At 36.9% G+C, this 12291-nt stretch overlaps 1 protein-coding gene across 2 annotated transcripts in view; it reads right to left on the reverse strand.

Annotated features, from left to right (window-relative positions):
* Window positions 1–12291, reverse strand: part of CWF19L2 (CWF19 like 2, cell cycle control (S. pombe)) — a 92583-nt gene that overhangs the window by 1271 nt on the left and 79021 nt on the right. The window contains exons 17-18 of one of the 2 annotated variants that reach the window (XM_021101972.1): window positions 2572–2673; window positions 558–2204 (exon numbers count right to left, since the gene is read on the reverse strand). In XM_021101972.1, coding sequence (XP_020957631.1) covers window positions 2184–2204; window positions 2572–2673 — 123 coding nt within the window. In that variant the 3' untranslated portion in view covers window positions 558–2183. 2 annotated transcript variants of the gene reach the window in all.

Here is a 12291-nt window from a genome sequence, read left to right on the forward strand (position 1 = left end):
GGCACATTCGTAAGCCCTGAAAGGATAGATTTTTGATTGTATGCTCGCTATTCTAGATCATTTCTTTCCTGTACTATCAGCTACAGAAAAATAATCAAATTTATGATTTTGAGTATCCATGTAAAGAAAGACATGGGGGACATCTGTAATATTTCAAGAAAGGGAAGTATGGTAATATAGGAAAACTCTGGGCTAAGGGTTCGGTTCTGCATATTCAGAATTGTATAGACATAATGTAAGACACAGGTTCTTCATCTTAAATATACTAAGTGGTGGAGTTCCCATCGTAGCCCGGTGGTTAACAAATCCGACTGGGAACCATGAGGTTGTGGGTTCGATCCCTGGCCTTGCTCAGTGGGTTAACGATCTGGCGTTGCCGTGAGCTATGGTGTAGGTCACAGACATGGCTCGGATCCCATGTTGCTGTGGCTCTGGTGTAGGCTGGTGGCTACAGCTCTGACTGGACCCCTAGCCTGGGAAACTCCATATGCCACAAGAGCGGCCCAAGAAACGGCAAAAAGTAAAAAAAAAAAAAATACATATATATGTATATATACACACACACACACTAAGGGGATCTATTATGTACAAACACACACTAACTATTGTAGGGGATACAAAGATAACTAAGATATACTTCTCTGTCTTCAGAAAGCTCATAACAGAATGTGGAGCTTGGTGGGAGCCTCAGTAATAATCCAACTATATACTAAAGGACTAGCTTAAGGCAGAATAAGGTAAATGCCAAACCAGACAATATGGAGACAAAAAAAAAAAGATTCTAATTGCTGGATAAATCAAGAAAAGCTTCATGGAAAAGGAAACCTTTTTTACTGGGGAAGGGAAATAAAGGGGCTAATAGAGACATAGTTTATTCTAAAAAGAGGGCAAATTTAGATTTAGTAAAAGAGTTTCTTGGCATCAGCCAATTACTAGTAATGTAGTTTAAGAAACTCTTGCTTATAAATTGACCTAAAATTGTCGGTGAAACATCAAGTTTTGTCTCATGTGTACCATTTGGATTGATTCTTCTTTTGTTACTGAAGCAGATGTTAATGGAAAGAGCCCATTCTTTCTTTCTCTGAACAACTCACTGAAGGGAGACCTTGGGCTCACAGGCTGTTTCTTGAAAAGTAAATTGGGGGAAAGCAGAATGTAATTAAAGAAGCTTTCCTTTTAAGACCAAAATAGTACCATATAAACCATAATATATTCATTATTTGGAAGGGGGAAATCTCCCAGCATGCAAGTTTAAAAAATGTATGTTTTATTTCATTTTCACTAGACTTAGTTTTTTTTTTCTTAATGCAGAGTATTTATAAAGCTCTATTTAATGACAATATTTCAGAGCAATGAAAACAAATTTTTTTAGTTAACTCTGGGAAAAGATATTCTGAAAAAATTTCAGACAAGTTTCTGCAATATATCTTAACAGTTCGTAGATGAATGAGATTTGGGGCCTCTGGTTACCCCTTTAAGGATAATAGCATAAAAAAATTTGAATCCAAACCTTTTATACGATGCTACTCATTGTAGAAAATGATCTTACATGGGCAATTAAAAATGGGGAAGGAGGTCAGGGAAGCATGGGTGGAGTTCATCTAGGCTCCTCCACTTTAGAGAATGATATGAGCAGAAAGGCCTGAGCTACACTAGATTGAAAGGCCACTTCTACTGCTGTTATTGCCCAGACTTCTTTTGATGGCTTCAATGGCTACATTAATTTCATCCCAGTCCCTGATACTAAATTACGTACTTTCTACATACTCAGTAGTCTGTAAATTTAAGGACAATACCCCAGAAGGTATTCTATAGTAATGGAAAGAATCCACTAGCAATTCAAAGATTCACACTCTAATAATCTGCCCAGAAACTATCTGTGGGAAATGACTAGTATATTCTTCTTGCTCTATATGGTGCTTGATTATAAATGAAGAGGTGATATCATTTGTTCCCTAGTTCAATGATGAGTTATATGCCCTTGGTTCTGTTACTTGAAACAAAGTACATGAAAGTTATATAGCCTTTCTGGAGCTCAGTTTCATCATCTGAAAATAAAAGTATAAAAATATCTACATAAAAGGGTTATTGTGAGCATTAAATGAGTGCTTAGAATAGTACCTGGCTCGCTGTGATGAGCACTCAATGAGTTGTTTTATCATCATTATCAAATATCATCATTCTCAGCACATGCCTGGCGGACTCTATAGGAAAACACTACAGTCACTGTTGATACTGTCAACAAATGTTTGGTTCCAAAGTGACAGTCCCAAATGTTATAAATATTCTGAGATATACTTTTATTATTATTTAGATATACTAATAAAAGATATACTTTTATTATTATTTAGATATACTAATAAAAGATATACTTTTATTATTATTATAATATTTATATATTATTCTGAATATTCTGAGAAACTATTAATTAGTTTCCAGGGACTCCCACTAAAAATTGAGTAGAATGATGGTCACCAACTTCATTGCATATTGTGCCCAAAGTTTTGATTTCTCTTCAAAAGCGTTATGAAATTGCTATACTCTGGAATTTTATTAAGTTTGTGAGCATACCTTTCCAAAGTAATGAGGGAATTTGTGTTGATCTTCTATGACATGGGCAAACCCTCCTTGGAGGCCAAAGTTCACAGAGAAGTAAGGTAAGCCTCTGGGTACCTAAGTAAATAGACAAATCACACATGAATACAGCATGAAATCAGGAAGTTATGTTTAATCCCTTTTCCTAATTAAGCATCCCTCAAGACAAATGCACATGATGAATTTCCAATTCTAGAGACACTTAAGGAATAAGCTAACTTTCTAAGTAAAATATTTCATTTGGCAGCCTTTCAGCCAGATTAGTGCTTCATAATATTCAGCAACTCTAATCAAAATCAATTATTTTCCTGTCTCTGAGGAAAACAGGAAAGAAAAGGCACTTATTTTTTATATAACAACTTTAAGGAGTAATTTTCCTTAGACTATGGAAATAAGAGATTAAAGATATGCTTTCCTATATTTTCCTCACAATGTAGAATAGGAACTGGGGCCTAGTTATATACCTAGAACTTTATTTATAATATCCCTGAAACTTTGCTTCTATTTACAATGATATATTAAACATGAACAATCATAGCTTTTTATTAACTGGTGAGGTGGGTATAGCAATATTTATTTAGCCTCATGTCAAAATATCTCCAGGATTAACTATTATCTTAAAAAAAAAACCCTTTTTTCCCCTCCCTCTTTACACACACAAGAAAATAAATTAGTATTTTAAACTCTATCTTGACAGGAAAATCCATAATTTCTAGCTTTATAAATTAAGAAAATCTCATGTCCTTGCAAGTTTTTCCTCCAAACCCAAATCCTTCTCTAGAAATTATTCAAATTGGTCAAGTTAAAGTAATATCTCTTCCCTCTAACCCCCTGATATGGTTAGCATTTAATGATTTTGGCAGCAAATTACGTATTTCTACTTAACTATATATATTTTATATTGTGTCCTCAAGAAGGCATGATGTGGGAAGAGATAGTATGGTATGGTGGAAGAAGATTGGTCATCTTGAAATAGTATAAAGAAATTAAAATTGGGGCTTATAAAGATTTGCTCATGTTAGAGAAAAAGTCTAGCTAAAAAAAAATCAGTTTACAAAATAGTACATAATATAAAATGCAGAGAAATGGGTACTACTTTGTGGCTTTTTTATATTTTCACTTTTTAAAATAAAATGAGAAAACATGTATGACTCAGACAATTAGTTAAAAATAGACAGATAAGGCTCTAAATTGCAGTTCCGATTCTTACAACCATGTAACCTCAGGCATGTTCTTTAACATCTGAGTCTCATAAGAAATAGGAAGAAGTGAGAAATTGGCTGTGACAATCAGATAGAAAAATGTATATGAAGTACTAATAATGCTTGGCAAAGAGAATATTATTGAAGTATTACTTTCATTTCTGTCTCCCATTAATAGCGTTTTGGGCAAATCTGGTAGTCAAAGAAAACAGAACAGAAGGCTTCATTAATTTTTTTTTGCTCTCTGAAGTAGATGAACATGTACAAAACAACACAGTGGTTCAATATTTTTATAGATTATGCTCCATGTGAAATTATTATAAAACATTAGCTATATAGCCTGTGCTGTACATTACATTCTTAACTTTTTAGATTTTATACTTAGTAGTCTAGTTTGTACCTCTTAATCCCCTTCCTCTATTTTTCCTCTCCCCCCAACCCCTCTACTCACTGATAATGATGTTTGTTTTCTGTATCTGTCAGTTTCTGTTTTGTTTTAATGTACAGAAAAGTGATAGATTTCTATTTTTCTTAATCTTGCATCCTGCAACTGAACTGAATTCATCTCTTAGTTTCAGTATGTTTCTCTTTCTTTCTTGTCTGACCTCTGTGGCTAGGACTTCCAAGACCATATTAAATAGAAATGGCAAGAGTCAGAATCTTTGTCTTCTTGCTGATCTTAGAGGAAATGCTTTCAGTTTTTCACCACAGAGTATGACAATAGCTGTAGGTTTGTCAGAGTGCGTATGTTGAGATATATTCACTTTATATCAACTTTTGGCATGAACTAGTGTTGAATTGTGTCAAATGCTTTTTCCATACCTATTGAAATCATCGTATGATTTTTCATACTGTTTTGTTAACGTGGTGTATATGTTGACTTATTTGCAAATACTGAACTATCTCTGCACCCCTGGAATAAATCCTACTTGATCATTCTGTATGATCTTTGTTATGTATTGTTGAATTCAGTTTGCTAATATTTTGTTGAGAATTTTTGTGTCTATATTCATCAAAGATAGCAGCCTGTAATTTTCTTTTCTTTCTTTTTTTTTTTGTGGTGTCTTTATCCAGTTTTGGTATCAAGGTGATGGCTTCATGGTTTGGGAGTATTCCTTCCTCTTTAATTTTTTGGAATAGTTTGAGAAAGATGAGCAAATTTCTTGAAACATACAATCTCCTGTGGTAGAATTTTGCTTTGAAAGCCATCTGGTCCTAGACTTTCTGTTGTTGGACATTTTTTATTATTATTACTGATTCAATTTCATACAGTAATCAGCCTGTTCAGATTACCTATTTCTTTAGATTCAGTCCCAGAAGATTGTATGGTTCAAGAAATTTGTCCATTTCTCCTAGGTTGTCCAATTTGTGGGCATATACCTGTTCGTAGAATTCCTTTACAACTGTATTTCTGTGACATTAGCTGAAACAAACTTTTGTTTCTAATTTTGTTTATCTGCTTAATGATCCTGGCTAAAAGCTTATCAATTATGTTTATTTTAAAAAATCTTGGAGTTCCCGTCGTGGCGCAGTGGTTAACGAATCCGACTAAGAACCATGAGGTTGCGGGTTCAGTCCCTCCCTGCCCTTGCTCAGTGGGTTAACGATCCGGCGTTGCCGTGAGCTGTGGTGTAGGTTGCAGACGCGGCTCGGATCCCACGTTGCTGTGGCTCTGGCGTAGGCTGGTGGCTACAGCTCCAATTCAACCCCTAGCCTGGGAACCTCCATATGCCACGGGAGCGGCCCAAGAAATAGCAACAACAACAACAAAAGACAAAAAAAAAAAAAAAAAAAAAATCTTTTTATTTCCGTGATATTTCTTTTCTTCTTTTTTTAGTGTTATTTTGTTTCCTTTCTTATCTTTATTATTTCCTTCCTTCCTTCTGACTTTGGTCTTTGTTCTTTTTCTAATCCCTTTAGATGGTAGCTTAAGTTGTTTGAGATTTTTCTTGTTTCTTGAGGCAGGCCTATGTGGCTATAAACTTCATTATCAGAACTGCTTTTGCCACATCCCACAGATTCTGTCAAGGTTTTTTTTTTTTCCCCATCTCTCAAAGTAATTTCAGATTTCCTCTTTGATGTTTTTCTTGCCGATCCACTGATTTTTTTTTTTTTTTTTGCCATTTCTTGGGCTGCTCCCGCAGCATATGGGAGGTTCCCAGGCTAGGGGTCGAATCAGAGCTGTAGCCACCAGCCTATGCCAGAGCCACAGCAACGCGGGATCCGAGCGGCGTCTGCAACCTACACCACAGCTCACGGCAACGCCGGATCATTAACCCACTGAGCAAGGGCAGGGACCGAACCCGCAACCTCATGGTTCCTAGTCGGATTCGTTAACCACTGCGCCACGACGGGAACTCCCTGATCCACTGATTTTTTTTAGCAGCATGTTGTTTAGTCGCAATGTGTCTGTTTCTCACTTTTCTTCCATTAATTAATTTCTAATTTCACAATGCTATAGTTGGAAAAGATGCTTGATATAATTTCTATCTTCTTAAATTTGTTGAGAATTGTTATGTGGACTAGCATGTGATCTATCCTTGAGCCATGTGTGCTTGAAAATAATGTATACTCTATTGCTTTTAGATGGAATATCCTGTAGATTTCTATTAAGTCCAACTGATACAATGTGTCCTTTAAGGTCAGTGTTTCCTTATTGATTTTCCCTTTTTTTTTTTTTTTTTTTTTTTTTTTGCTCTTGAGGGCTGCACCCATGGCATATGAGGTTTCCAGGCTAGGGGTTGAATCGGAGCTACAGCTGTCAGTCTATGTTGCAGACACAGCAACACAGGATCCAAGCCACATCTGCAATCTACACCACAGCTCATGGCAACACCAAATCCTCAACCCACTGAGCGAGGCCAGGGATTGAACCAGCAACGTCATGCTTACTAGTCAGATTCATTTCCACTGCACCACAAAGGGAACTCCCTTTATTGATTTTCTACCTGGGTTACCTACCCACTGATGTAAGTGGGGTGTTAAACTCTCCTCTGTTATTGTATTATTGTCAATTTTTCCCTGTTAATATTTGCTTTATATACTGAGGTGGTCCTGTATTAGGTACATATATGTTTACAAATGTTACAGTTTCTTCTTGTACTGATCCCTTTATCATTATATAATGAGTTTTGTGTCCTTCATTATAGACTTTGTTATAAAGTGTTCTTTGATGGTTATGAGTATTCTTACCTCAGTTTTCTTATCCTTTCCATTTGCATAAAATATAATTTCCCATCCCTTAATTTGGAGTGTGTGTCTTTAGCTGAGTCTTGTACAAAGGTAGTATTTAGATGGATCATTTAAAATCTAATAAACCACCCTAAGTCTTTTGACCAAAGCATTTAATCCATTGACATTTAAAGTGGTTACTGATAGGTATGTACTTATTATCATTTTGTCTTTATAGTTTTTCATCTTCGAGTCTGTTTCCTTGTGGCTTATTTTTTCATTTTTTAAAATTATTTTTAGTGTTATTTGTCTTCCTTCCTCTCTAGTTTTTTGGTTATCTATTCTAGGTTTTTGATTTGTGCTTATTATGGAATTCATTTATGTTGACCTATCTATATCTACTTGCTTTACACTGATAGTCATTTATGTTCAAAGACATTCGAAAAGATCTACATTTTTTTTTTACTCCCCCTCCAAGTTTTCTTTCTGATGTCATATTTTATCTCCTTATGCTTATCCCTTGTTTACTGTAATTATACCTAATTTTACAATTGTTGTCTTTTAGCCTTTCTTTACTGAAGTGGTTGATCCTTTACCACTTTATTTGGCTTTAACAGTGGGATTTTTCCCTTCCTATAATGTTTATTTCTTGTTGCAATCTCTTCTTTTTTACTTAAAGACTAGCATTTTTGGTAAGGTCAATTTAGTTTTGATAAACTTTTTAGTTTTTTATCTGAACAGCTCTTTATCTCTTTAATTCTGAATGATTAACTTCCTGGCAAGAGTATCTTAGGCTGTAAGACTTTTTTGTTTTTGTTTTCCTTTCAGCACGTTAAATGTATCATGCCACTCCTTTCCAGGTTACTGAGTTTCTGCTAAAAAATCAGCTGATAGCCTCAAGAGCATGCCCCTATAGTAACTGTTTTTCTTTTGCCACCCTAAAATCCTTTATCTTTCCATTTTAGTTATTATATATCTTGATGTGGCTCTCTTTGGGTTCATCTTCTTTGGGGCTCTGCTTCCTTCTTCAGGTTTGAGTTTTCAGCCAAAATTTCAACACATACATTTTCAATTGTTTACTCTCCTTCTTCTCCCTGTGACCACTGTAATGCAAATGTTAGTATGCTTGATGTTGTTCCAGAGGTCCCTTAAACTAGGCTCTGTTTTTTTATCTGTTTTGATTGGGAGATTTTCACTATTCTATCTTCCAGATGACTTATGCATTCTTCTATACCACCTAACCTGTGCTTAATACCTTCAAGTGTATTTTTTTGTTACTATATTCTTCACCTCTGATTGAAATATTTTCTAATTCTGTTAAAATTTGTACTGTGTTCATCTGTTTTTTTTTTCCCCTAAGTTCAGTTAGCATTCTTATTACTATTGCTCTGAACTCTTTTGTCAAGTAATTATTTACTCTGTTTAAGTAGGGTTTTATTCAGGGTTTTGTGTGTGTGTGTTCATCTGAAAGATATTCCTTTCTGTAAGTGAAAGAGTTACCAATCTTGATCTTGAAGGGATATCCTTTGTGGGAACATCCCAAAGCAGTCTGTGTATGTTCAGTGGCTTTGGTGGGAGAGCCCAGGTGAAGTGAGCGCAGGGTTCCCTGACAGCCACTGGCTTAGTGGGATGTAAAGCCTGAGCCAGGAGAAGCCCCAGTGTTCAATGGAAGACTCTGCGCTATTGGGGGTGGGGTCCAGGCCCAAGGGGCTGGAGCAGGAGCCTGAAGAACCTGTATTTCTCCAGGGTGTGATGGGAGTCTCCACCTTGGTTGGGAGCTTGGCTGGGGCCTGAGAGCTTAGGGCTATACTTCAAAGATGATTCCACTTTTTCACTGGTTTGTGCACCCTGGTTAGAGGCTGAAGGGGTTGGAGCCACACTACTGAGTTGGATCTGCTCCTTCCCAGGAGGGTGCATAGGCATGAACACATGAAATGGCAGTCTCCACCCCAGAGTTGGCTCTGCTCCTTCCCAAGTAAAACTGCCCCCAACTAAGTCAAAGGCAGGGCCAGGACCAAGCAAGGTCTGTTCCTACCAAGGGTATTATTTGTGTGTTTGTTTGTGTGTTTTCTTTTTTTCTTTTCTTTTCTTTTTTTTTTTTTTTTTTTTTTTTTAGCAATTGCAGCCTCTGCCTTAGCAGAGAGCAGCAGCAAAGCAGAAGGGGCTACAGTTGGGACCCAGTTGGGGCCATGGGATTCTTATACTACTGGTGTGGTTCTGGCAAGTCAGCCAGAGCATCATGATGAAGTTTTCAATCTGCAGCCTCCACCCTGTGATTGGGAGCAAGTAAGTCTGTGTGTGAGCTCTTCAAGAGCAAAGTCTCAGTTTCTTACTCAGGTAAGCCCCACCGGCTTTCTAACCTATACAGGGCTCACAGGCCCCTTGCTGGACCATGGGACTGGGGTACCTAATATGCTGACTGAACCCACTGCTCTTCAGGAAGGATCCCCACACATGTTATATCTTCCTCCTCTTTTAGGTCACCCACTAGGGGTATAGGTCCCAACAAAATCACTTCTCCTGCCCTCCTATCAGACTCCGTGGGATTCTTTTTTCAGTCTTAGGTTGCATAAGGGCTGTCCTGCTAATTTTCATGTCATGTTCAGTGAGAGCTGCTTTATATATAGTTGTACTACTGATGTGTTTGAGAGGGACGTGGACTCGGAATTGTGCTACTCCACCATTGTGATCACACTCCCTCCCCTGAAATGGTTCAACTCCCATTAAAATCATTTTCCAAAAGAATAATCAAAGGCATTGGAAATCATATGAAAAGTGAAAAACTCAAGCAGAGTAGGTATCAAAAGATGTATGTACATTAGATACCTTTTCATATGGGCTCATAAATCAGATATTTATTCTGCAAGTCAGATATTTATTCTGCAAATAAGTTCATTTGTATTATGTCATCTGCAAAGAGATGCACTGTCACAGTTTTACTTCTTCCTTTCCAATTTGGATTCTTTTTCTTTTTCTTTTCTGATTGCTATGGCTAGAATTTCCAAAACTATATTGAGTAACAGTGGCAAGAATGGATATCCTTGCTTATTCCTGGTCGTAGAGTAAATGCTTTCAGCTTCTCAACACTGAATATGACATTAACTGTTTCTCATAGAGGCCTCTATTATGTTGAGGTATGTTCCCTCTATGCCTACTTTCTGGAGAGTTTCTATGATAAATGGATGTTGAATTTTATCAAAAGCATTTTCTGTGTCTATAAGACGATCACATGGTTTTTATTCTTCAATTTGTTTGTTTGTTTTGCTTTTTAGGGCCACACCAAAGGCATAAGGAGGTTCCCAGGCTAGGGGTTGAATTGGAGCTGTAGCTGTGGGCCTACACCACAGCCATGCCAGATCTGAGCCACATCTGTGACCTACACTACAGCTCACAGCAACACTGGATCCTTAACCCACTAAGCAAGGCCAGGGATCAAACCCACAACCTCATGGTTCCTAGTCAGATTCGTTTCCGCTGCACCACAATGGGAACTCCTATTCTTCGATCTGTTAATGTGGTGTATCACACTGACTTGAGAATACTGAAAAATCCTTACATCCTTGTGATAAATCCCACTTTATCATGGTGTATGATCCTTTTAATGTACTGTTGGATTTGGTTTGCTAGTATTTTGTTGAGGATTTTTGCATCTATGTTCATTAGTGATAGTGGCCTGTGATTTTCTTTTTTGCAATATCTTTGCCTAGTTTTGGTATCAGGGTGATGTTTGCCTCACAGAATTAAGTTGGAAGTGGTACCACCCTTGCAATTTTTTGGAATTGTTTCAGAAGGATAGGTGCTAACTCTTCTCTGAGTATTTGGTAGAATTCACCTGTGAAGTCATCTGGTCTTAGACTTTTGTTTGTTCTGGGTTTTGATTTCAGAATTTCATTACTGGTAATTGGTCTGTCCATCTTTTCTATTTCTTCTAGTTCAGTCTTGGGAGACTGTACCTTTAAAAACCCTGAATAGACAAAATAATCTTGAGAAAGAAGAAAAAAGCTAGAGGAACCATGCTCCCTGACTTCAGAAGAGAGCTGAAGTACAATCAAAACTACAAAGCTGAAGTAATCAAAACAGTACGGTACTGGCACAAAAACAGACACATTGATCAATAGAATAGAATAGAGAGCCCAGAAATAAACCCGCATACTTATAGTCAATTATTCTATGACAAAGGAGGCAAGAATATACAATGGAGAGAAGATAGTTTCTTCAGTTAGTGGTGCTGGGATAACTAGAGAGCTACATATAAGAGAATGAGACTATACTCTAATACCATACATAAAAATAAACTCTCAATGGAGTAAAGACCTAAATTTGAGACCAGATAGTACAAAACTCCTAAAGGAAAACAAAGGAAGAACACTCTTTGACATAAATCACAGTAATTTTTTTTTTTTTTTTGCTCTGTCTCTTAGAGTACATGAAATAAAAGCAAAAATAAACAAATAGGACCTAAGTAAACTTAAAGCCTTTTACACAGCAAAAGAAAGGATCAGTAAAATGAAAGACAACCTACTGAATGGGAGAAAATAATTGCAAGCAAAATTACAAACATATAAACAGCTCATAAAACTCAGTGTCAAAAAAAAAAGCACACAACTTGATAAAAAATAGGCAGAACTGAAGACACATTATTCCAAATAGGAAAAGAAGATGGTCAACAGGCATATGAAAAGATGCTAAACATCACTAATCATCAGTTTTGCAAATCAAAACTACAATGAGCTATCACTTAACCCCTGTAAGAATGGCTATCATCAAAAAGAATACAATTAACAAGAGTTCCCATCATGGCAAAGTGGTTAATGAATCCGACTAGGAACCATGAGGTGTGGGTTTGATCCCTGGCCTCGCTCAGTGGGTTAAGGATCCGGCGTTGCCGTGAGCTGTGGTGTAGGTCACAGATGCGGCTCAGATCCAACGCTGCTGTGGCTCTGGTGTAGGCCTGCAGCTACAGCTCCGAATCAACCCCTAGCCTGGGAACCTCCATATGCCACAGGTGCAGCCCTAGAAAAGACAAAAAAAAAAAAAAGAAAAAAAAATATATATAATTAACAAATGTTGATGAGTATGTGAAGAAAAGGGAATCCTTGTACACTGTTAGTAGGAATGTAAATTGTTGCAGCTACTGTGGAAAACAAGATGGAGGTTTCTCAAATAAACTAAAAAAAGAACTACCATATGTCCCAGCAATTCCTCTCCTGGGTATATATCTGAAAAAAACAAAAACACTAATTTGAAAAGCCACATGCGCCCCAATGTTCATGCAGCATTATTTATAACTGCCAAGATATGGAAGCAACCTAAGTGACCATCA

This window comes from Sus scrofa, chromosome 9 (assembly GCF_000003025.6).
Source record: "Sus scrofa isolate TJ Tabasco breed Duroc chromosome 9, Sscrofa11.1, whole genome shotgun sequence".
NCBI classification, from domain to species: domain Eukaryota; kingdom Metazoa; phylum Chordata; class Mammalia; order Artiodactyla; family Suidae; genus Sus; species Sus scrofa.